We start from the raw sequence: 26,155 nt of genomic DNA, 5'->3' as shown, positions 1-26,155 counted from the left end.
TGATCTAGTCTGATGATGAAAACGTAAATCTGAATAAATTCAGACTTTTAAAAAGATTAATTTCCATTTAGTTTAAATATAACTTAAAGGTTGTAAAATAACAGCTTTATTTTATTGTGGAGTTTATCACAGTATTTGATCTCCACGTTGTCCTGAATAAATTACTGCCTGACCATCCCATGGATCCCCAGTCACTATCGGACGCCTGTGTGACAGCATGGCAGGCTGGCTGGGGACACAACGCCCTCCTGTCCCGCGCTGCAGGGGACACTGCTGCATCCGCCACCCCTGGAAAAGCAGTAAATGCCCCCTCCCTCCTTATCTTCCCTTTAGCAGTGGGTGTCTTGGCATGGCCCTAGCCCCCATTTCCTCTCCCAACTGTTGTTGACATGGGAGAACAATGGCGCCAAGGGCAGCAGAGAGACTCCCTGCCCCTTCCCCTGGCCGCCTGCTCACCTTCCCAGGCACAGCCAGGGCACCCAGAGACCAAGGGCACCCAGTGACCTGCGGCACAGCCGACGAGGTGGCAGCACCAGGGTGAAGCCAGGGCAGCCTGATCGCAGCCAGGACCTGCAGCCTGGGCAGTGCGGTGCTGCCCCGTCCCAGCAGCGCAGCATCAGGCATCCTGCAGCATGGAGCCACTTTGCATGGCCTGGGTGCTGCTGGGAGCCATCCCAGTGAGGGGAGGGATGCAGAGGTACCTCTGTGCTGGTGAGGAGCCCCTGGAGCCAGAGGAATGGGGCTGAACAGAGGACTAGGGCAGATGTGGGAGAAGGGGCTGGTCAGGGAGTCGGAGGAGAGAGGGGTTTTTATTGTCAGTTATCGGCACCTCCCGGGACCCCCCAGCATCCTCCAGCACCTGCCAGGAACCCCCGGCATCCCCTGGCACCTCGCGGGACCCCCCATCAACTCCCGATACCTCCCAGCACCTCCCGGCATCCCCAGCATCCCCCAGCACCTCCCAACACCTCCCAGCACCCCCCAAGGCATCCCTAGCATCCCCCAGCACACCCTGGCATCCTCCAGCACCTCCCAGCACCTCGCAGCACCTCCCGGAATCCCCCGGCACCTCCCCGGAGCAGCCGGGGGTTTGCGCAGCAACCCGGGACCACCCGGGCTCCTCCGCCGGGGTTCGTGTGCCATCCAGTGGCGAAGGCCCGGCCGCAGCTCAGCGCCGGGAAGGAGGGAGCCAGGCTGGGCTGGAACCTGCGGAGCGTCTCCCCGGGGAGGATCCTCGGCAGAGGCTGCGGGACAAGGGGACGCGCTGAGCCCCCAGCACCGTCCGGGCTGCACCTGGCAGAGCTGCGGGCTCCGGCAGATGCTGCTCCAGGAGCCCAGGTCGCTCCCTGGGGTGCTCAGAGGAGTCTCCTGCCGTTGCCATGAGGGTCTGGGAGCAACTTGTGCAGAGGAGATGGGAGACTCCACACCTCGGGAATGGACAGCCATGCAATTCTTCCCCCGGTGAGCCCCTGGACCATTTTGGTTGGTACCAGCCATGCCACTTCTGCCTGTTCCGCAAGGGCTTGTACCCACTTCAGCACAGTCAGCAGGGCTGGGCCTTGGGGTGCCCAAAGGGAAATACAGGTGATCCTGGGTGTGCAGGAGGTACGTACAGCATCAGTGGTGCACATGCAGATGGCTCCCAGCAGGCAGGATAGGAGCCCGGGCTTTGACTCCTAAATTGATGCTGTGGGCAACTGCAGATCTCACGGGATTCCATGCGGGACTGGGGCTGGAGAGGGAGGAGCAGGGAGAGCTTTGAGGAACTTGGCTGGGAAGGCAGGGCCCCTGGCAGCGGCAGTTGCAGCTTGGTAAAACACAGCAGGCTCCTTTCTGCTCCCAGACATCAGGAGCAGCTCAACAATTAAGACTAGCTTCTATTAATATGCAAATTTCTGCTGCCATGGCAATATTCTTATACATGCAAATTGCAGTGGGAACCATTGTTGAAGAGACCAGTGCTGGGCCCTGGACTTTGTCTGAGCAGATGTTCCTAATTGACCTCCCCCGGAGCTTTGGGTCCTGGGTAGCCAGGACCAGCGTTGCCAGAGGCCACTGTCACACAGGCAGCATCTTCCCCAAGCGCCAGCATCACTGCGCTGCCCCTGGCCCCGCGCGGAGCTCAGGCCTGTTTGCACAGATGCCGACGTGACGTGCCAGCAGCAACAGGCAGGGCGGTCCAGCCTCCCTCTTCCGTGGGAACCTCCTTCCACCTGCCACTAGTATCTGATTCCAGTTTCTGCAGCTGAAGCCATGCCCCGAGCTGCTCCCTTGGTGTGTCTTCCCCAGGCAGCCAGACTCGCCTGCAGCAGGACCTAGCTGCTGCCCAGCCTCGCCGCGGGCCACCCAGAGAAGCTGGGGCTGGCCCAGGACCGCAGGCGCTGCAAGCGCCAGCACCGGCTTGTCCTGCTCACAGGCACTGCTGAGCCGCAGATCCCGACTTGAGTGGAGGGGGAATGTTTTCTCCTGAGCCGGGAATGTTTTCTCCTCAGCAGCTCCATGCCCACAGCGTGAGCTGGGTTTGCCACTGGTTACCAGCCCGCTGCAGCACCAGAGGCTGCTGTGGGAGCGCAGTGCCCATGTCTGGCTCACCCAAAACCCGCTGCGAGTGGGCAGCAGACCCTAGGAGAGCAGGGCCACCCTGCACATGTGTCCCTTCCCAGCCGGGGCCAGGACCACGAGGTGGCAGCGTGTGAACAGCATCAACCCAGGCACAGGGACCCCCTCAGACCTCCTGGGAACAGCCACATGGCTTCCCACCAGATCTCGGGGTGCACCCACTGAATGCCTGTGGTTCTGCTCCCTGGAGCCCTCGGCCATCCTCAGAGCGATGGCGTGGAACCGTGGCCATTGCAGTGAGCTGCCATCTCCAGCAGTGGGGCTTGGGGTAGCTCAAGCTCCTCAGCGGGATGTGAAAAGGACAGACGGGTTGCAGAGGGGACGCAGTGTCAGACTGCAGGTACCTGGCGGTTTGGCTGCTGCAGGTTCCCAGCAGGTGTTGGTACATGGGGCTGGTCGCTGGCATTGGCTGCACACCAGCAACCACTGGTACCATGGGAGCTGCTGCTGTCGGGGGAAGCAGTTGTGCCAGGGGAGGTTGAGGTTGGATCTTGGGAACAATTTCTTCCCCAAAGGGCTGTGGGGCATTGGAACAGGCTGCCCAGGGCAGTGCTGGAGTCACCATCCCTGGAGGGTTGGACAGACGGAGATGAGGTTCTCAGGACATGGGGCAGTGCCAGGGGTGGGTTAACAGTTGGACTCAACGATCTTGAGGGTCTCTTCCAACCAAAACGATCCTATGATTCTCTGACAGCACTTGGCTCACAAGGCACCGCAGGCCCCAGGGCTGCCAGAGAAGGCAAGGGTCGCTGCGGCTGCCCAGGAGCACAGAGCAAACCCAGGGCGGGGCTGGGGGCCGGCGGGTCACGGAACGACCCGACGGGTGCGAAACCACAACCGGCGACACCGCGGCGGCTCCGCGGCGGCTCCGCGGCGGCCAGGAGGCGGGGCTCCCGTATGCCCACCCCCCCGACCACGCCCTTCACAGCCACGCCCCCCTGCGCGGTCCCGCCCCTCACCGCCTGCGCGCTGACGTGACGTAACGTGACGTAGCGGGGCGGGGCGCGGCGGCCGGGCCGGGCGGGCGGCGCGGGGCCGGGCAGGGCCGCGCTGGGCCGGGGGATGCGGGGAGCGGGGCCGGGCGTGCGGGCCGCCCGCGGGGCGCTGCCGCGGACCCTGCTGGTGCTGCTGCTGCTGCTGGCGACGGCGGCGCTGTGGGCGCGGGCGGCCGCCGAGCCCTGCGGCGCGCCCTGCTCCTGCCGCCGCGGCCTGCTGGACTGCAGCCGGCACCGCCTGCCCGGCGGGCCGGGCCCGCGGAGGATCCCGCCGCTGCCCGCCGGCACCACGGGCCTGTGAGTGAGCGCGGGGCGCGGGGAGGCCGCGGGGCCTCGCGGGCGGCGGGCTGTGCGGAGGCCGCGGCCTAACGGGCGGGGGGTGTGTGTGGGGCCGGGGCCTGAGCGGGCTCTGGGGCGGGCGCGGTGGCGGCTGGTGCGCGGTGTGCGCGGGTTCTCAGGGCCCGGAGCGCTCGGTCGGGTGCTGCGGGGGGAGCGGCCGCCGGTTCGGAGCCCGTCTCCCGTGAGCGGGAGGACCGGCACCGCTGCACACGCAGCAGCCCGGAGGAGGCTCCGTCTTTGGGTCACAAAAATGAGAAAGCGTTTGAAATGAGTGTGAAGTTGTGGCTATAGTAAGGTTTTGATAATGCTACTCAAGCCAGGACTTAACGTTCTTTGCAGGTCAGGCTGTAGGACACAATCCCTTGTGTTTGTGCGTGGAAATATCCTTTCCAGCCCCCGAGTCCAGCTGTGTGCTGTGACGGTTTCTCCAGCTGCTGATTCCCCTGCTCAGTGGCGGTTTCTCCAGCTGCTGATTCCCCTGCTCAGCGACTCCCTCCTTTTCCCTCAGGAAAACCATTGTGGGCTCCCCTTGACATTTGCTGCCATTGTTTTTTCCAAAAAAAAAAACCCACAGCACAATTAAGAGCCACCCTCGGTCTTTGCTCCCAAGAGTTTAATTAGAGAGTGTGCTAAATAGCGTTCACACTGGGTTGAGCCCTGTTTGCCTTTATCCTTCCTTGGTCGTTAATGTCACTGTCACCTTTGCGTGTGTCATCTTTGGCTGCAGGGGACTGGGCTGGAAGAGGTGCTGAAATATGAAGGATATCAAACCCCACCTTTGCATGCAGAGGAATTCTTAGGATCTTTTGGAGTAATCGTGTTTCTTGGTTGATAGAAATAACAGTATTCCAGATCAAGGCAAAAAAAGCCTGTTTGGGAGACAGTATAAACATACAAACCGATGTTCGGTTAAGGCCAGGAATTCCTCTAGAAGGACTCAACAGTCTGATCTGTGTTAAAAACTGGGCATGTGTAAGGAAGCTTGTCACCTTCTTACCCCTTCGTGGTTCTATAATTCTCTTCCTATTGGAAACGATTCAGAGAAAACGTGTATTTCTGCACAGAAATACAACTAACCAGTCTGTGAAACCTTTCCTGTTTAGAAAGGTACGAGGGTATCTTAACATTAGCACTTGTCAGGAAGGGTGTCAGTGCCTGGAAAAGTGAGCTGGAGGTTCCTCAGGTGGCTGATAAGCAGAATGATACCCATGCTGTTTGGGGAGCAGGTTTTCAAGCTTCAACAAACACTCGTGTCTGTCCCCACGCTGACGGAGGGTGCGTTTCCAGCTGCTTGGCACAAACCGCGATGGGAAGGAGCAGTGCTGGCGCTGCATTGCGCAATCGGACATATGCTGCAAACAACAATTAAGTGTATTTTCTCTGTTGTGGCTTTCAGGATTTTGGCACATGAAGTATGTGTGTGTGGGGGGTGACATTTTTTCTTCCCTAGGACTACTCTAGCTGTTCTGAATCTAAATGAGCTGTAATGCACGCAAGCTGTTTAAAATTAATCAAAGCTTAATTTCTCTCACATGAAAAAGTCCCTGATGTGCTTTCCCTTCTCAGTTCACCTGATTTTGAGGACTAAACATTCTTGTTTTTCCTAATTCTTTCAAACTACTCGCAGGTGATGCTGCCAGTGCGTGTGTGGGGTTGGGTGGGTTTTTTGTGTGGGGGGATTTGTTTGGTTTTTTGTTGTTGTTGGTTATATTTCTTGGGGTTTTGTTGGTTGTTGTTGTTTTTTTGCTGTTTTTAATAAGGCCAGGAGAGCACCTTCCGAACTCTTTTTCATGACGGAAGTATTCAGGCAACTGTAACTTCATGTTTCCTGCTGAACTACATGTGTTTTGTGGATTACCTGGCAGGTGATGAAAAGGGTAGGGAAATCAAAGAGAGAGATTTTTATAAGGCTGCATCTTAATACCGCGTTCTTCAGAACAAGGAACACAAATCCTGCTCATAGGGTGGGGGGAAAAGGTAGCGCAATGCTGGTGGTCGCTGCCTTCCAGTCCTGAAAGTGTTTGTATTTCCTGGTAACTAGGGACATGATGAGTAAAAGGAGATTAGGTATCAGTTAATTAGTTCAGCTGGTTCCATTCACAACAGGTGTTTTGGGTGAGCTGGTGCATTTGCAGCTGGAATGAGCTGCACCCGCAGAGCCCCAGGGAGGCAGCGGGTGTGCTCACTTGGGCAGGATTACAACAATTTTCCAGGAATAAGTGTACGGTAATCAATTTGGTGTGTGCGTTCTGTTTTATTTCCTCGAGGAATGAATACCACTTTGGCTCAACACGAGTGTTTAGATGATTTTATACACAATACCAGATGAATCTCGAAAATACGAATTTTGCATGTTTGCTTTGTATCTTGCATAATATGGGCCTCACAGTAAAAATGTGTTTCTGAAATGACAGGTTCTTTGGTTTTGGCTTTTTCAGAGCAAGGGAATGATATCGGGTTCTGCGTGAGAGCGGAAACCTTTGCTGTGTGATTGAATGATCTCTGTGTCGGAAATGAAGTGAGAAGCGCGGTGTCTCGCTGATGGGCAGGCACAACCAGCAACTTTCTGATTTCATGGGCAGTGTTCAGATATATATGCACCTATATATACATTTGATTTCACAGGCAGCGTTCAGTGCTATCTGCTCAGGATTCTGGCTGTGCTGAGGGTATCAGTCGCGGTGTCAGGCTTGTCAAACACACAGCGCTGTCGGCACGAAGTTTGGGCATTTGTTTCTGTTCTGGACTCACACCAGAAAGGCTTCAAAAAGATGAGGTGGTTTCACAGTTTGGAGCGATGTCTGTCTGTCCTTGTTATGGGTAGAACCAGGTTTCCATCACAAACTTGATTTTTCTTGGTTATGCTTTGGCTCATGTCGCAAAACAGAGAGAGTCCGTGCTTAAAGAGCTCTCAGAAGTGCACCCATTTGGTGCGAGCTTGGGTTTTGTTCCATGTAACATTTTATACACCAAGTCTAAAGCAAAAGTAAAGCGCTGCTTTAAAGTTAAAGCAATAGAAATAGCATCAACATCTAGTACGGGCATTAAAACCAGATTGAACAACTCTCTTGCCCATTGAAACAATCCAACTCCCGTGGCTGTTCCCTATAAGCAAGACCAGCGGGCACGGAAGCACACACTTTCTATAAGCTTTTTTTTCTCTTTGTTTTCTAGGGATTTAAGTCATAATCATTTATTGTCATCCAACTGGAGCATTGATTTGTCTGTTCATACACTACAAGAAGTGTAAGTTGCTTTTTTGTGAGGATAAACTCTAAAGTATAAAACTGATGCTTTGTGAGCAGAAAACGTTTTCATAAAATATTAGAAAACAAATATTTTTAAAAATAAATGAGACATGCTTGTTTTGACTGTAGTTGATGATAAGTTACGGTAACAGTATCCATGAAAATGGTGATAACTGGTGTGGTTCATTATTAAATTGTTCAAATTATTAGTATTTAAGCTTGAGGGGATTTTTTTTGTCAGCTACAACTACTAACATAATTGTTAAATGTGTTCTGTGATACGAATGATTTCTGCTGTGTACAGAAGGGTATTTTATCTCTTTGAAGTGCCAGTAATCTTGTTTGTTTGTTCTGTTTTGAAGGAAAATGAATTACAATGAGCTAAGTGAAATTCCATATTTTGGAGAAACAACTTCGAACATAACTCTTCTCTCCTTGTAAGTAATAACTTGTCTGCCTTTTTCTCCTTTAACAAACGGGAGAATTGTGTTAAGAGTTCGGCTATCAAGTTGTAGGAAAACAGCTTCTTTTGTCTTGAAATACTGCTCCTCTAAAGTGCTTTAGGGAATATGTAAGCGCTCTTTAAAGAAATACAAATCAGTTAGACAATCAAGTCACCCTAAATTACCAATGAAATGCAGTCAACCAAGGCAGGCAGCTCTGAAGGGGAGGGATTCAGGCCAGGAATGAGGGTTCCCACAAGGAACAGCCCAACTACAGGCCCTGGAGTTGGAATCTTTTCCTATGTCAAGGTGGCAAATAGCTCTTGGATTTTCAGAGTATTGCTTTAGGAATTAACACTCTGAAGTGTGTGCTACATGTTCCATTTGAGAGGTGCACTAATAACGGTGCGCAGAATCCTGTAGCTGTTTCAGCTGTGCAACTCGAAAGGATGGCGTGTTTTGGTAATCGTATTTGTTGCTGGTATTTTTCAGGGTACACAATACCATCCCAGAAATAAATGCTGAGCAACTCCAAGTTTACCTTTCATTGGAAAATCTAGATCTCAGTTCTAATCTTATCTCGGAAATTAAGGCTTCTTCTTTTCCACGGATGCAGCTCAAGTACCTGTAAGTACGAGTGACTTGTTCTGTCTGGCATCCCTGGCTGTCCAGCAATAATCTTGGAAACCTCATTGATTAGATTATCATAGATTATATGTTACTGAAGTGGTCACTCTGAAGTGCTTGTGTGGTTTTGTCCATAAAATTCTTCATGATGTGAAAGGCTTCTTTTTTCTTTCCCTAGGAATCTGAGTAACAACAGAATAACTACTCTAGAAGCAGGCTGTCTGGATAACTTATCTAGCTCACTAATGGTGGTAAAGCTGAACAGAAATAGGATTAGTGTGATTCCCCCAAAGATCTTCAAATTGCCTCACGTGCAGTTTCTGTAAGTAGCAGCCTTGAAAGCTTAAAAACGCGGTATCATCTCAGTCTGAGTTGACTTTCACAAGATTGTGGTTATCGGAAGGTGTCTTAATATTTGAATGTCATTTTTATGAAAGGGAACTCAAAAGGAACCGGATTAAAATAGTGGAAAGTCTTACATTCCAAGGACTAGAATCCTTAAAATCCTTGAAAATGCAGCGCAACGGGCTTAGCCGACTGATGGACGGAGCATTCTTTGGCCTGGGTAATATAGAAGAATTGTGAGTATGCCTAGTTGTGGAATTTCTTTTAAGGACTCTGGCTGTGGAGGGTTGTGTCCTGTGTGGCTTCCCTTACATCGAGGCCATGCCGAGATATTGATGAGCATCACAGGAAATCAGTTTCCAGATCTGTATTTTCCTGTTGTTTTGATATTGTGTCTGGTTACTTCAGAGGTGGAAAGATATTAACTCTCTCCCCAACCTCTTCCTGTGTGCTGATCAAGAATGCTCTGACTCCGCAGGTTGCTTTTCATTTGCACTCTCCCTAACATGGGATGGTTCTTTGTGGTGTGACTGTTTTGACACAGATAGTACAGGGCTGTGCCATGCAGTGTTAGCAAGAGAGTTTTCAAAAAGAAGAAATAGTCTTTGAGAAAAGAGATTACAGTTTTGCTTCTGCCACTGGATCGCTGCAGCTGTTTTGTTACTCAGTTCTTCATATACTTCAGCTGGCTCTTTTGGTTTCAGTGGAATGAATATAATTGTACATTTCAGGCTGCCTAAGGTTTAATGTTTGTAAATAATTTTGAGATCCACAAGGTGAAATTTTGTAAATATGTTTCATTGATGATCTGTTTGGCAAATGGTTTTTCCTTCTAATTCCTTAGGGAACTGGAACATAATAATTTAACAGAAGTAAACAAGGGCTGGCTCTATGGTCTGCGGACATTGCAACAACTCTATGTTAGCCAGAACGCCATTAACAGGATCAGTCCAGATGCGTGGGAGTTCTGCCAAAGACTTTCTGAGCTGTAAGTCGTGGGCTGCTCTTCATTGGGGATTTTGGAGTGTTGCAATAACAGATTGGATCGCACATACGTAGCAAGAGTGAATTACCAAAGCAAGCACTCCATTGCCTTGTTAGGCCAATGGTAATGCTGTGTGTTTAACTGATTTTTGTAAGTGTTCTGTTAGAGAAATTAAACAAAGTGCAATAGTAAATCAAGTTTGATATTATCTTTATAATTAATCCCCCTACTTACCTTTTAAAGTGCATGTTCAATGTTTCTAGAGACTTGTCGTACAACCAGCTAACTCGCCTCAAGGAGTCTGCCTTTGTGGGACTTGGTTTATTGGAGAAACTCAACCTGGGTGACAATCGCATTAGTCACATTGCTGATGGTGTGTTCAGAGGCCTGACAAACCTTCGAACATTGTAAGTACACAAACCTTGTAGTTGAAATCTCAGTTTAAAGCAGTGAAGCTTTTGGGGAGTGAAGACAATGAATATTGCACTGTGCAAGCCTGAGATCAGTGTCTTGTTGTTTTCATGTGCTGTCCTGCCTGCAGTTGTGATGGAGCTGATCATCTTTTTGGTCTGCAAAGATAACAGGATTCTGGGCCAGCTAACCAAAACCAACCACTTAATTTTTAGTGGTGACAAAAAACAGTGACTTGGTGACCTTGGATGCCCAGTTGCCCATCACACCGGTTCTGGGAAGGGGTGGGTAGTCAGCTTGTGTAAATGCGCTTTGTGGAGGGAACGGTTGGCCTGGCTCTCTCTTTATTCCAGTATTCCAGGTGCTGTAGTTGAGGTTGGAACCTCAGAAACCAGGCAGCGAACCCTTTTGGTTGCGGCAGGTCGGGTTTAGCCTACGCTGCTCTGTGCTGAGGTCGGGTGTGGGATCAGGTCTTGCTGTCAGAGCCAGGACCTTTCCTAGGAGCTGCAACTGTTGGATATTCCTGACAAGAAAAGACTCAATCCTGGCTCTTTAAACAACAACGACAAAAAAAAAAGGGTCCCAAGTAGATCTGAACAGTTGTAATCTTCCTAAACAAAGCCAGTTGAGAAAGGAGTGAAAGTTTATAACCCCTCTGTCAGTTCATTAAATAAATGCTTAAATAAGCAAACTCACCAGAGAGATTTATGTAAGCAGTCATATTCTGTTAACCTTAATGCAACCTTTTAATGAAATAATTAAAACTAATTTCTTAGATTTAGAGTAGCATTGAAAAGAACAAGAGCAGATTAATTAGTCGGTTTTGCTGGGCTCCTCAGAGGCACGGCCGGCGCAGAGACTGGACGTTCGCTCGGGGTTGGAATGTGCGGCCGAGGGCCGGGGTGATTAACAGGCTCCAAGCATTCGAGCGCAGCCAAGCGTGAGGAGCCAACTCCTCAGCTCACACAATGAGGGGCTTTTCTTTTGGGCTGCTCACTCATTTTGCTAAGTGGTCTGAGTAGTGGAGTGGAAAAATACTTCAAACAACAGGAAACACCGTGTTGCTGTCGGATTAGTTCCATTGTTGCTTGTATACTGGTTGTTTCGGTGTGAAGGCTGACATAAATATGTCTCTGTACGTTCAGCTCCTGCCGCTATTCTGCAATGTAGCTTTAATTAATGAAAATAAACTACAGAAACTGTATGTTAACTGCAAGGTAGGATTAAAGGTGTGTCTAAGAATAGCAGTGAAGTTTTGAAGTTTTACATCTGATTGCATGATTTACTTCATAATACTGTGAGTATCTTGGTGTTGGTACCACTCCAGCATTCGCAATCTAAAATCCTGCAGCAGACCTGGAGATGATTCTAGAAACAAGTCTCAAATCACAAGAATTAGCAACTTGGAAAAAAATGGCATATTATTCATCGTCATTCTTCTCATTAGATCACATCCGTGTCCAGTGCCTTAACTTTCAAAGAGGAAAATACTTATTATGACCAAGTGTCAAGGCCATATTTGTTGAGACCTTGTGATGCATGAATCATGGAATTATTTTCTCTTTGTCCTAAACTTTAAAGTGTATGTATATTAACTGTGGCAATGACTGCTGCATGGTGTTAAGAACAAAACTTCCATATTTTAAAGTAAGAAAAATAAGAAAATGTGTAGTCTGCTTCCTGTGTCAGTTGACTAATTTGGAAGCTCCATCAAGCTAATGCATATAATACCTGGTAAAATGCAATAGAAACCATTTTTCATTGTTGTATCTTCCTTTAAACACACTCTGGTCTGCAGGGACTTCTGTGCAACGTGGTATCAAAACAGACAAAACCGGTGGTTTTGCCAGAAACTCCTGGCTCAGTCCATTCCATTCCGGCTAAAAATGAACTGAATTAATTTCACCTTGTTGCTAAAAAGCATTTAATCCTCTGCAAACCATATTGCTGTGTTGCCTTTGCTGTTGAGACTGCTCCTCCACGTGAGAGGCCAAAGTGCTGTGCAGAGGTCAAACAGAAATCCCATTAGCTGGTAACAAGATCTGGGAGCAGAATATCAACTTCATTCCGAAAATCTCGTGCTTTGTACCTGGCAGCCTTACACTATAACCTGTGTGTAATCTCTTAATATGCTAATGCTGTTATAAGCCTGTTACTCAGGAAGATTAATGCTGCTACTGTATTGTTTAATTCACTGACATGAACCAGCTTGCTTCGGGAGCCTCTCCCAGCTTCTGGTAAATAATCCATCACATGAGAAGTGCTCGTCAAACTGGGTCTTTCCTTCCACACCACATCAAGAAGTTGCACTGCAGAATTTGTTTGTGGTTCTGTCTGCAGCACTAATCTTGAACAAGTCGTATTTTCCCTGAAAAATTCATCTCCTGACAAGCTTAGTGGTATAAAAGATTTGAGCCTTTCCAGGTGACGCTGTGCCACACACCCCAGCAGGTCCCACAGACGGGTCTCTTCCCCAGTTCACCGCTAGCAGGGTCACGATGATGTTATACGTCTTCTTTATAAGAAATCTCCTCTCCTGCAGGGATTTGCGGAACAACGAGATCTCCTGGGCCATAGAAGATGCAAATGAAGCGTTTGTGGGACTCAGCAGGCTGGATAAACTGTACGTATTACAAACCATTGCAATGACGATACTTCCCAGGCACGCAGAGTGCAAAATATTAAGTAACTGTAAATCAATGACACAAGGCAGAAAGCCTTTCCAGCTGGCAGCTGTGTTCATTGTATCTCCACTTGTGCTGCAACCTCTTGATATAGGCTTGGGTTCCATGTTCAGGAGTGTTTGGGTCTGCGTAGCACTGGATCACCTTGCAGCACCAATTTGAAGAAATTAAGCATAAGTATTTGGCTGCATTTATTATTGAATAGCCCAGTCCCTCTGTGTGACGATTGTAACTTTTTGTGCTGCTTTAGTGCAGGTAAAAGTTGTTGCTTATCAAAACCAGCCAACCAGCAAACCACAAAGTATTTGGAGCAACCATGAAACGCTATTAAATTACCAGCTTTTCAGTCCTTAGACTATGCACTTTCCATCCAGTGCCATGTGCTTTGTAGGGAGCTCCATCCTGTGGAGCTATAGGCTTTGCTTGTAACAACTAGCTTGGTGGGAGGGTGTGTTTGCAGCACATTGGTATTAGGAAGTTATTGCTCTTCTCTCAAGTTGTACTTATCCCTGTTTTATTCTACTGACTTAAATTATCTGCTGACACATCTCTAACCCAAATCCATGAGTAAGAATGGAAAAGAAACTCTTGGGAAAATGAGTTGAGTTTTTAAGCTCTAAAACCAGTATTTGATCTTTTAGCTCAGCTACAATTAGAAAAAAACGTAGTTAAGACTCAAAAGAAATTCCCGATGATGTTTATTTTTGAATTCATATTGACATTCAAGCTGGTTTCTGGGTTTGGGGGGGTTTTGTCTTTCAGAATCTTGCAGGGAAACCAGATTAAGTCAATTACCAAAAAAGCATTCTCTGGTCTTGAAGGACTTGAACACCTGTAAGTATTTTGCCTTGTAGAGCTTTTGGTTATTTGTTGACTTCAGTCCTGTATTCTCTCTCTCATTCTCAAGAATTTAACTGAAGGTAGCATATGAAATCATACTTACCCATTATTGTTTTCTTTGCTTAACTTACAGAGATTTAAGCAACAATGCAGTAATGTCCATCCAAGAAAATGCTTTTTTTGCCCAGACTCACCTGAAGGAGCTGTAAGTTCATTACAGTTATTTTAGAGGTTCTTTACGAGTCTTACCATGTAAAGAATCCTTTGGCCACCATAGGACTGGCTGAAGTTGACTGAAGTGTGTCTGCTTTCATTATAAGATGTTTAAAGCAATACTGATAAGTTGTCAACTCAAAGTCGTTAGTAGTGTACTTAGATTTAAGGTTTGATAAAATCTGCACCTCTGTTTCCTGAGCCATCAAGTTTTTCATATCTTATGGTTTTGTAGCAAACTCGGCACATGGTGGCATGTAGACAGTGAACAAAAGAAATAAATCATCAGGAATCTGTCAGGGGCGTCGCAAATGCTACATTTTGTCTTCCATTTTGGGGGGCAAGGAAAAGACTTCAAAATTCACAGCTAGATGAGGATTTTGATTTGCTCAGCAGATGCTTAAGCTGCTGGAGCTTCTTGCGATCTTCAGACATTTAAAGTATAATGTGAAGTGACCTTCATACCCAAGACTAATCCTACTGTAAGTCAGTCATCTCCAAGTTAAAGTCCCTGAATATTGTGTAATCTGTTTTAAAACTGTTATTCCATTAGTTAATCTCGTCCAGATGGACTGTTAGTCCACAAGATGTGCCAGTTTGAGGAGACACATTTTAGGTGTTAAAGGCTTTTGTCGCCTTGTCTAACGTATCTTCAAAGTGAGGTGTTGTTGGTATGTACAGCAAACAAGACGCTGGAATTCTGGTTTCCTTGTGTGCCTCTTCCACTGCCGGGTTTATGTGGCAGCAGATCACTTCTTGTTAACTTGCTGGGTTGTCTCCAGTCAGTCATACTCGTACATAATATTTAGGTGACCCATCTGTGTTTCCTGACCACAGTTTTTCTGTGGAGCAGAGAAAACAATCTGCAATAGGTACCTGCATGAAACAAATTGCTTTCATTCTCAAATATTCATTAGCTGGCATGAAAATGAATCTTGAAGCTTACACTAATTTCATAATGGCAAATGTGTTTAGTTTGAGACATAGAGCTGCTCTGCAGTGTTATGTTCCTTTTAGTTACTTTAAAGAGGGATGGGATAATTGTAAATAAAAGCTCAAAAGTCCAAGGTTATTTTCTTCAGAAATAAAAATGGTTTAAGGTTTTAATGCTGCCATAGAGGGAAAGTTTTTCTGGGCTGTATATAGCATATATAGCTAGCATTTTATAATAAATACCTATAGGCATAAAAGAATGCTGTAAATCTTGGCCATTTCTGAACATACACACTTCAAGTTGTTGCATGAAATCCCACGTGGGAATGTGAAATGGGAAGCTTTGATTTTTTTGCCTTGTGTCTGCAGCATTTTGAACACCAGCAGCTTGCTGTGTGACTGCCAGCTGAAGTGGCTGCCGCAGTGGCTCAGCGACAGCCGCCTGCAGACCCTCAACGTCAGCTGTGCCCACCCCGAGTGGCTGGCAGGACACAGCCTGCTCAGCGTGGACCCCGACGACTTCGTCTGTGGTTGGTATCGTTAAGGACTTTTGGTATAATAACACGGTGACACAAACCTGCGCAGGTGCCTCTCTGAAATGGGGCTGGTGGTCTTGGCCGTGATGCACGTGTAGGCCTGTCTACATCACTGGGTCTGCTTTGGAGCTTGGGATTTAATTCTATTTCTTTTTGCTAACCTGAGGGAATCATTCTGTGAGAGTACGTTGTTTTTCATTTAGGTTACTGTTACGAACTGATGATGCTTCCATTGTCCCTTTAGCTTTGCAAGGGCTGTTTGACACAGCCTTATTGATTCTTATCCATACCAGCAAGACCAGAGTAGTTAATACTCTGCCGCATTTTCTGATGCTCCATAATGTTTATCTGGTTCTGCCACCACAGTTGCAGACTTAAGCCTGTTTATTTTTGTAACCGTGAGATGGAAAACTGAGAGGCTATTTGCCCAGAGTCACGTGTGAAGTCTGTGGCAGGCTTGGAAATAGCCTGTTGTTTCATTTTGTGGATGAGCAGTCTGATAAGTGTTACTCGTGTGTACGCAATTCTTTCACGTGGTGGTAAAAGCTACAATAATCATCATGTGGGCGTAAGCACCTGCTTCTTCATTCTAATATCACCACCGTGGTGCCTGACACTGAATGCTGTGTGCACCTCTGAGAATGTCTTTGCTGAAATAACAGGTATTGAAATAACTCTCATCAAGTGGGATGAGATAGAGTGAACTGCCAGCTTGCTGCGCTTTGTATTCGTAAAACTTAAAGGCCCCTAAAGATATCTAAACTATTTGAGAATAAGTCTCAGTCCTTTGTAAAATAGGCTGGCTCTTCAGCTGAGCACGGCTTTTGTGTGTGGACTAAATATAGCAAGTTCCAGACAGTTATACAAAATACAGGGCATTGCTCAGGACCACGCTTCTACGCTGAGTGTTCCCAGTGCTTGCTGTGTGCCTACGGGTGGTTTTAATCCTCTTTCACAGCTTGGTTTCCAACTGCAAACAGCTGAATATGTGCACCTCAAGAAGGACACGTGTTGCCAAAGCTCTCCGCTTATGTTGTCTTTTGAGTGAGTATTAATTGCAAGCTGAAGAGGAAAATAACTAATCTTGGTGCTTTTCTTTTCAGATAATTTCCCTAAACCGCAGATCAGAGTGCATCCTGAGACCACGGTTGCCCTGCGAGGCATGAACGTGACCCTGACGTGCAGCGCTGTGAGCAGCAGCGATTCGCCCATGTCCACCGCCTGGCGTAAGGACAGTGAAGTGTTGTACGACGCTGAGGTCGAGAATTTTGCCAGATACCAGCAACAAAGCGGCGAGATGGTCGAGTATACCACTGTCCTGCACCTCTTCAATGTGAACTTCACCGATGAGGGAAAGTATCAGTGCATCGTCACCAATCACTTTGGCTCCAATTATTCCAACAAAGCCAAGCTGACTGTCAATGGTAAGCAATCGTGGTAATAAAGGAGAAACACTTTTACCCTAAAGCTCTATTGAAACAGCTACGAGTCTGTTTTTCAGTAGAGCTGGCCCAAAATAGTCCTGTGAGGCTGTCTCAGTGGTATTTAGAAGTATACAACATTTTTTTTATACAGGAGGGAAGAAGTGATTCTTTTTTTTCTGTGGGTGAAAAGCCTTCTGTTCACTTTTGAAAAGAGCAGATATGTCCCATGCTTTCATTATAACACAATTAGTTGTTCATATAGTTAAGTGGAGGTAGGATCTTTTAAACTAAAAGCTCCCTCTGCTGTCTCTTCAGAACTAAGCACTTTTCCCATGTGTTCGTAAAGCCAGGGAAGATTCAGCCAAAAACAACCGGTGAGACTCGAAACAAGCTCTGAAATATCAATTGGTTTTAGCCATAGTGATTCTATTGATTTTTGGCTGGAGGGAAGGAAGGTGAGAAGACGATGTTCACGTCAGTCAGTGGAGCACTGGTCCCCATTGTGTTTGAGAGCAGAGGTGCCCGTGTTGCTTTGCTTATCTGGGACAGGTAATTCAGACTTGAATGGGTGAGGTGGAAATTCACCTTCACCGTAACCGAGGAAGAAAAAGTCTGATGAAGGGCTTACGAAGAAGGCTAAACATTTTTTTTTTTACTGCTTTTTCTCCATGAGAAATGTCCCTCACATTATCTTAAATGAGCATTATAGATAGCATATTTAAATTTGGAGGCCAGGCTTATTAGAAATGACTGTAGAAAACTTGTGCAGTTCTTCAGCAGAATCCGCCTCTCTCTTAGGGAGAGCTACAGGTATCTTTCAGATTTGTGTGTTTCAAGACATTCTCTGTGCTCTGGAGCTTTTGTCGCTTTTTTCCCTGGTACTGAAAATACTGAAACTACTTTTCCTTTGATCCAGAATTACCTTCTTTCCTGAAAACCCCCATGGATCTCACCATCCGCACCGGGGCCATGGCCCGGCTGGAGTGCGCTGCAGAGGGTCACCCCCCGCCGCAGATCTCCTGGCAGAAAGACGGCGGCACAGACTTCCCTGCAGCGAGAGAGAGGAGGATGCACGTCATGCCCGAGGACGACGTCTTCTTCATTGCAAACGTGAAAATCGAAGACATGGGGATCTATAGCTGCATGGCGCAAAACATCGCGGGTGGTTTGTCAGCGAACGCCACGCTGACCGTGTTGGGTAAGTGGTGGGTTCATCTGTGCTTGCGTGTGGGTCACTTCACTTCTGCGGCGGTGGCATAGCTTGTCTGTGAGTAAAGTGCTAAAGAATGAAGTTAAAATGCAAAGAACGTAATTTTCCTCTATCTGCAGACAGTATTCTGCAATAAGGAACAAGAGAAGACTTTATTTTCCCCATGGTTGCCCCACCTCCTCTCCTCCAAATGTTACGTTTAAGAATGCTGCCTCTGGAGCAGCATCTCTAACTGCTTTGTGTGGTTTTGGGGCATTTGAATGCAGACATTTCCGAACAGCGAAGCTTTAAAAGCCAAGCTACGGTGCTGACAGAAGAGAACAGAGAGCTATATCAATCCCGCAGTATAAACTAGATAGATAATTTGTATTGTATTAGAACAAATTCAGTTGCAGGTAATGTGAGTAATAACGGAAGGGCAGTTCCCTCTGGAGTGCAGTATTTATTGAAGACCCTGACTTATAACATTATATGCCAATTTAGAATTGGAATACATAAAGCAGACAACTGGCTGGCATAATTCTGGGGGTGTTTGCTACACCTGCATTAGCTGCAGTGATCCATGGAAGAGCTGAACTCATAGGATTTCCTGAATCACGTGTTTCATTGCTCAACTTTACCTTCAGGTTGTAAGATCAGATTTTTAAATACCTGGGGGTATTTTATAAATACCATGGGGCACGCACCGGTGTCGCACAATAAAATTATCTTACAACTTTGATTCTTGTTTTCCTCTGCTGTCACAGAAACTCCTTCCTTCGTTCGGCCCCTGGAAGACAGGACAGTAACGCGCGGTGAAACCGCCGTCCTGCAGTGCATCGCGGGCGGCAGCCCTGCCCCTCGCCTCAACTGGACCAAAGACGACGGCCCTCTGACCGTCACAGAACGGCATTTTTTTGCTGCCGCAAATCAACTCCTTATCATCGTGGACGCCGGCCTAGAAGATGCTGGGAAGTACACGTGCATCATGTCCAACACGCTGGGCACCGAGCGTGGCCATATTTACCTAAACGTCCTGGCTTCCCCGAATTGTGACTCTTCCCAGGGCGGCATTGTCCACGAGGAGGACGGCTGGACGACAGTGGGAATTGTGATTATTGTCGTGGTGTGCTGTGTTGTGGGAACCTCCCTGGTGTGGGTTATCGTCATCTATCACATGCGGAGGAAGAGCGAAGATTACAGCATCACTAACACAGGTAAAGCGCAAAAGCAGCCATCTTCAGCGCTGGTTTTGATCCAAAACGCTTGTTGAGCGGCGGTAAAATTTCTGGATTTCTAACAGATGGATAGGATTGAAGAACTGAAGATTGCTTTCTAAAATACCCTCAGGGATTTGCTCAAATTCCTTCATTCTAGAGGGTTTAATAAGTATCAAAAGTGTGTTAATTTTATTCCTTATACACCAGATTTGTTCTGCATTGAGGAAAAACTGTAAAGGTTGGAAACATGTTTGAAAAAACTTACAGATGTTTTCAGGACCTGGAATAATGTGGGTAAATTCCCCTCTTGGTGCTGTTAGTTTGGAACTAACTGTACGGATTTATAATCACTGGGGCAGAAAAAAGCTAAACATATGAGTGGAAATTCTGGATGATGTTAATATGAGTAATAGTGTTGGTACTACCTTGAAATCTTCACGCTTAGCTGTTAATTGTGCCTTGCAGAGGAGATGAACCTACCTGCGGACATCCCCAGCTACCTCTCCTCGCAGGGAACGCTGTCGGAGCCGCAGGAAGGCTACAGTAACTCAGAGGCCGGGAGCCACCAGCAGCTCATGCCTCCCGCCGGCAGCTACGTGCATAAAGGTGCAGATGGTAAGCAAAGCGCTCCTGTGTGTTCCCGGCGTTTCAGCACACGCCGGTGCGCTGTTTAGTCCTCACAGCTGGCAGCAGTATTGTGCAACTCAGGGTAGTTCTGCAGAGTAACATCAAAAGTGGCTTTTTCTAGAGGAAAAATTGAGGTTGATCGTAAAATTTCCATCGATCGTTCTTCATTTGAGGCATCTCCTCCTCTTCAGCTTTTCTTCTAGTGGGTTTATATGCTGCTATCAAGGCTTCTGCATTCAGTGTGCATTGTTTAACCTTTTGTCCAGCAAATGTGTGGGCTCACATATGCTACAAGTACCTTTGCACAGGGATGTTGTGACTGCTGTCCTTCAGGTGCCAGAGCAGTGCAGTTCCCTGCAGAGGCTTTTGGCTTCTGGGTTTGTGCTCTGTTTAGCATGATGGGGATGTCGTTAGGGAATTCCTGGGATAAATGTCAAGGTAGATTTTTATGCCGTGTCTTTTCTTTGGCGTCTCAAGAGCCCGGGCGCTAGAGGTGGAAATAAAGTTAGCTTGGAAGACGGCTTGCTGTACCTTTTGTCCTTAGCATGGAATTGCTGCCTCTGTCAGATGTGTAGTCCACTTCCTACAGTCATAACTAAAGCTTTTCAGGATATTTGTGTCATTGAGTCTGTAGAGATGCTATCTTTACCATCCAAATGCTGAAGAGCCATTCAGTCCTTATCTAGGCTGGCTTTCAGAAGTGATCCTTCAGTTCTTCCCACCTCTCCCGTTCTCCATTCACTCTTGTCTGTAGTCCCACTGCACTAGAGTCTGAATTAGGATCCTCTGACGGTGTTTTATTTTCCCGCTGTGTTTGGCAGGATCCGCAGCGCCATTGGTGATCTGCTCAGACTGTTATGACAACGCAAACATCTACTCCAGGACACGAGAGTACTGTCCCTATGCCTACATCACAGAAGAGGACGCTCTGGATCCAACACTCCCTAATTTCATGGTGCAGGTGCCCAAGGAAGTGTACCCAGCACGCACCCAGCATGAAACCAGTGCTCTCGATAACCTCCTAGCAGACAGAGACATGTCTGTCTTCCTTACCAACCATGACAAAATAAGCGAAAAGAAAATCTCCTCCCAGCAGATTAATGGTGAGTGTCGCCTTTTCCCTTTTGTTGCTTTGTATTCCCTGTTACTTCTGGCCTTCCGTGTGCTGCCCTTGGTTTTTTGGCACAGCTGATTCTTCAAGTGACCGCGGTTTGTGGAGTAACTGGTCTGCATTTAACCACCCATCCTCAGTTTGCATCCAGCACCCAAGAGTTGAAGAGGGTGATGTTAAAAAGATGGTATTTCTTAATCTGTGGTTCATTGCTTAAAGCTTGTGGAATGTGATCCTTTGCATGTGTTCCAGGACATTTATTAGCCAAGAGTTGAAGCTTCACGGAGGAAATTCAAGTAGCCCTTCTGTTTGAGCTGGCCTGAGTTTCAAAGAACTCAAGGATGTTTTTTCAGTGAATTGATTGGTTTTATGTTGACTTTCTTCCAGGTAGCCTTTTTATAAATTCACGCTGAAACCGTGGGTGTTTTTTCTGGTTACTTTAACAAATTGCTGAAACGGGAATCCAGTAAAATACGCTCTCAAAAACGGGGCAAATGACCTCGTAAAAACTGCTGTTACTGAGTTGCACAACTCAGATCTGTCTGGTGTGTCTATCGTGTGGTCACTCCTATTCATTTTCTAATCTTTCTTCCTCAGAACCTTTCCAGCTCCCTTTATGGGGAGTCAGCAAAGACCTGGCGTGCTCTCACTCCCACTTTGTGCATCAGCAGCCAGCCCGTGAGACCCCGCGGCCTCTGCGCAACGAGGGCGTTATGGACAGCGACCGCGAACAAGCCGCTTCACCCCGGCCTTGCCACAGGTTACGTGACCATAACTTTGACTTTAATAGGACACGGAACATTCATGACTATAGCGAAACCACGTAAGACGCTAATGTGAAGCCTTGAAAGCAAATCCACATCAAGTGACTTGTTGTATTTACTACCTCAGGACTAACCCCAAGGCCAAAGATGCTTGTGTGCGTGTGTCTGCAATCCCAGGCTGACCAAACAGGGTCAGACTCCGCAGGAGGAGGTACCACGTGCCCTTTTTCCTTGGATTTCCATCTATTGGAACATGGGAACGTGCAACAGAACGCATGGATGATATATCCCCAAGAATAGCATTAAAAGGTGGATTTTTCTGATGTTGGAAGCAGCCTTTGTGTGGGTGCATGCTTTGAAAATCTCTCCAGGACGCATAGCTGTTTTCGCACCACATTGTCTGCTCGTGTTCAGGGCCTCCTCGTGGAATTCCCCAGTGATTGTAAGCGTAAAACTCTTGGCCAGCTTTTTGTTCTTAGATTGTTTGCGGGCGTCTGTTACCAGTCTAACTCTGGGGCTTGTTTTCTCCTATGAATAATGGACTCTAGTTGTAAATACATTTGCATTTATAAATATTTTGTATACACTAAGCATATAAATGTGTTGGCTGTAATGTAAATATATTTTTTATTATGCCAAAGTATGTATCATACTGTTAGCCTTGACAGCTGCGGATCAAGCCATATGTTTTTGTCGGTTGTTTGGGTTTTTTGGTGGGACTGAAAGCTTGTTTCTGAGGGGATAGAGCTGTCTTTTGGGTTGGAAAGAAGTGAATTTACTCTAGGTATGTGGTGAAACTGTGATATTGATGCATTTTGTTGTTGCATACAACTCTGTGCGCGTCAAGCCCGGCTGACCTGACTGCAGGCTGATCCATTCCATGGTGTGAGCAGAATTCCCGCTTTGACCCGTGTTGAGAGTGTCCTTCAGTCTCTATTTAATTCCCATTTGGCCCGGAGGAGCATAAAGCCCAACAAACCCACATTAACCTGTATTCCAGGCTGGGGTATCCAGCTTGTTGTAAATAGCAAACAAAAAGAATAGTACACAAAATATTTCCTTCTGCTCATCTGGTAAAATAGCTGCAAGATGGGAGTTCTGAGTGCTTTGTTTCAGAAGCTTATCTGAGCTTTCATCTTTAAAAAAGCCTTTGTATCGTGTATGTTGCACAGAGGTGTCTGTGTATTTCTCCCAGCTGCGAGTTAAGTGAACTTTGAAAAAGAATGTTGTGATGAGAAGCGTCAGGTAAATCGTGAGATCATTTGATAAATGCTCTGCATTTGTTTCCTCTGCACAGCATATGTAGTTTAAAACACTTGTGTTCTTTTCTGTTGTAAAATATCAGGCAAAATTGTTACCCTATCGAACTCTTTAATAGTTCCCTAGACCTCAGCGTGGCCAAAATGTTTAAATATTTGACAGGTGAGAGATGAAACAATAAGCAGGGAGCCACTCAATATTGAAAACCCAGTGTTTGCTGAAACAGAGGAAGCGCAAACTTCATTAGTTAGTGGAATGTGCCTGACAGAATTGGAAGGAAGAGCATTATAAGACTTCCTGAAGAGATCTTTCTTCTCGGAAGACGCACCTTTGTGTAGAAGGGGTTGAAGACTCGTCAGCGATGGGTTTTTAGCCAGTACGATGTGCTCAGCGCCGGTGTTCTGACATTATGCTGAATACTCACGCCAAAGAGCGAGGGGCTTTCTTACTGGTCATTGTTGCATTTTTTCCAAGCTGTAGGATGTGGAGTAGAACAAAAACAGCTGCGTGGTGTTATTTTTATAAAGACAGACAGACCTTTTTGGACCAACCCAAGGGAGGTATGTGAGAGCTCCCGTCGAGCCATTCCTGGACAGAAGGGTGTGTGTCTGGAGTATCAGATGCAGTCATGCGGAATCACAGCTGAAACTTTGGACACTATGGATTGAGTAAATGAGTGTGGAAGTGGTGGGAATAATGATGATTTTCCCACAGCTCTTTGGGCATGAACAATAGGCAGATCTATGCAAATGAGCAAATATTATCAAGGGCTCTTACTGTGCTCTCAAAGCCACTGTGGTTGCTTTGGTAGCCAGCAGCTTTAGTAGAGAGAGGATCCAGTTGTCCGGCAGAGAGAGACACAGGTGTGTTAAACTCTCTTTGGGCTCTGAAGTGTTTTAATAGCAGACATTCTAAAAGAAGAACCTCAAGCTTATTCCTTTCTGGTTTTATTTCCTCCAGGCTTATTTAAGACATGGTGCTTATTTTCAATCCAAAGTTCTCTCTGTTGCAGGAACCCAGTCCTGTCAGTTTAAATCCAGATGAGGAAGGTCAAGACAGGAAACTACAGCAGACAAATCTCATCCTTGTTCCCAAATATTCACCCCGGCTGCCGTGGCCGAGTGCTGCTTGGTATGTGCAGAGCAGGGAGATGCTGCTGCTCTACCTCCCATCTCCATTTTGGCAAGTGCTGGTGACTTTTTCCTTCTGTGGAGTTGAGCTTGCACGGCTCTGTCCCAGTACAGCTTTGTCCAGACTTCAGATGTTCTTTGGGCACAACTCCCTGATGAGATTCAATTCCCCATAGGTAGGTGAGATGTACCAGGACCAGGGCTTCAAAAGTAACGCCATCTGCACCAGAACAAACTGAACCGCTTGCTCTTGAAGCCATTGAAGAGCTAAAGCTGCATTTGATTCTGGGAGATATTGGCCTGTAGAGCTGCCATTATGAATTAGGACACTTGCATCCTTCCATGCGCAGTGGTATTTTTCAAGCTGGTTGTAAGTAGCTGAAGCCTGTGAGCGGTTGAACACTTTGCCATGCAAAAATTTCCGAGGCAGACTGACAGAAAAATGGGGTGTCTGCTTTCCCCCTCCCTGCAGGGGTGCAGGTGGGATGGAGCAGCCTTTCTATTCTCAGCAACACAAACTGTTTCTTCAATCAATGCCAAAGTACTCACGGTACAGGAACTCCAGAGGTTCATAAGCAAAGCTGCTCGTGTTCCCTATTGCTATGTCCTAGTGTCTATTTATATTTTTTTCACATACGAATGTATATTTTGTATAGCATGTGTAATATATTTGTCTATTGTAATATACCTTCATTCAATAAAATGCTATCTACATTGAGCATCCTGTGTAATTTTGTTAGTTTGCAGATTAAATAATTCATTTTTTCTTCTATGATATTTAATTGTCATAGGGGAAAAAAAGACAGTGAGCTTTCCTTTCTGAACACGTTCCTGGGCAACTGGCTGCAGGTGCCCCTGCCTGAGCAGAGCCCTGGACACGGTGTCCTCCAGAGGTGCCTCCCAGCCTCACCCCTTCTCTGATTTTGTGATTCTTATTTCAGTTTTCCAGTAGGAAACACCTATTTCTGGAAATATGGGGTCCATGTCCCCCGGTGCCGGTGACTCAGGGCCAGAAGACTGGCACACCGCTCTGCTCCAGCGCTCTCCTCCTGCCACTCGCATCCTCTGAACTACCAAAGGGATCTTTTCTTTCTGGCAATAGACTCAGCACAGGTGAGTTGGCGAGAGTGTGTGCTCGTGTCCCTGTACTATCGTTCCTAAAAGCATGTTTTATCCCTTTGAATAACTTACTCCGTTTTATCACTGTATTCTCGTGCTGGTTCGTGCTCTGATAATTAATCACCTTTGCTCTCCTGTGCTCTGTGTTGTTGGCCTCGCTGTTTTACCTATTGACAGCTCTCAGCGCTGTGTAGCTTCTCCCGAGTTAACCTGAGCTCCTGTAGCCGCCTCGTCCTCTGTTCTTGCTGACAGTGAGCGCAACGCGGTTCCTGAGCGCCGGGGGAACGGCCGGGCAGCCGCTGGCAGCCTCACCGTGGGTCCTGCCTGCGTTTCTGCAGCAAGAGGTGACGTGTTCGGCAGCGCTGCCCGATTCCTCGTGGCCCGGGTCACCTCCCTGTCTGTAGGACCTTTGCTGAAACATCCAAAAAGCAAAAGCGGGGCTGTAAGCAGATGGCGTTGCTTCTGTTTTCTCCCCTCGTAGCAAGAGTGGAAGGGCTGCCCTTTCTCTGCGTGCAGGTTCCTGGCCTCTATTTATCAGCTCATGTGCCTGATAACCTAAGATTCCTCCAGTGCTGGTACCAGGCTGTACCTGGCTGGACGGGCACACCTCCAGCCAGCTCGGGATGTGCCTCATACCTACAGACTGGTGGGTTTTCCCAGGGGAAAAAAAGCCCTTGGAGTGTCCACGACATCCCCAACTCCCACCTTTTTGTGTGTGTTCTTACATATTGTAAAGCCACCGCAATTGCGGTGAGACGAGCTTGCCCCACAAGCCTTGATTCACCCAGGAGCATGAGGGTTGTGAAACCCCACCCCGTCCTGGGATGGTTTCAACAAGATGCGCAGGAAAAACCAGCTCTCGCTTTCCCTGGTAAGGTCAGCTCTCCCTGGTTCATTATGTGCAGCTCAACCCTGGCACAGTGTCAGAGAACCAGCAGCTATTGAAGATAAGATCATGAATAGTTAATGTTCTCAGTTACCCAAGCATATTTAAAAATTAACACTGAAGCCTGGTGCTGATGAGATTAAAAAACTGGGTCATCAAAGGGAGGAAAAAAACAGAAAACAATTGCATCTACCCTCAGGCTTCACT

At 47.2% G+C, this 26,155-nt stretch overlaps 1 protein-coding gene across 6 annotated transcripts; it reads left to right on the top strand.

Moving 5' to 3' along the window:
- Nucleotides 1-3,643: 3,643 nt before the first annotated feature.
- Nucleotides 3,644-25,014, top strand: LRIG2 (leucine rich repeats and immunoglobulin like domains 2). 6 transcript variants are annotated; one of them, XR_013923174.1, is made up of 20 exons: nt 3,644-3,911; nt 7,128-7,199; nt 7,564-7,638; nt 8,137-8,271; nt 8,450-8,593; nt 8,709-8,852; nt 9,461-9,604; nt 9,865-10,008; nt 12,555-12,635; nt 13,459-13,530; nt 13,670-13,741; nt 15,052-15,212; nt 16,322-16,642; nt 17,559-17,840; nt 18,599-19,048; nt 19,517-19,666; nt 20,500-20,781; nt 21,387-21,995; nt 23,826-24,313; nt 24,885-25,014. XR_013923174.1 is itself a non-coding variant. In XM_080358106.1 (18 exons), exons 1-18 carry the CDS (start codon nt 3,682-3,684, stop codon nt 21,614-21,616), a joined length of 3,189 nt encoding a protein of 1,062 aa, XP_080214232.1. In that variant the 5' UTR covers nt 3,644-3,681; the 3' UTR covers nt 21,617-23,486. The 6 variants fall into 6 exon arrangements, 1 of the variants encoding a protein (XP_080214232.1); XR_013923175.1 differs by lacking the exon at nt 24,885-25,014 and having other exon boundaries at nt 21,387-21,549; nt 21,681-21,995; nt 23,826-24,502; XR_013923176.1 differs by lacking the exon at nt 24,885-25,014 and having other exon boundaries at nt 23,826-23,944; nt 24,120-24,502.
- Nucleotides 25,015-26,155: the final 1,141 nt, after the last annotated feature.

This window comes from Nesoenas mayeri (assembly GCF_963082525.1).
Source record: "Nesoenas mayeri genome assembly, chromosome: 23".
NCBI lineage: Eukaryota > Metazoa > Chordata > Aves > Columbiformes > Columbidae > Nesoenas > Nesoenas mayeri.
The sequence above is the reverse complement of the archived record's forward strand: the minus strand, read 5'-3'. Positions and strand labels throughout refer to the sequence as shown.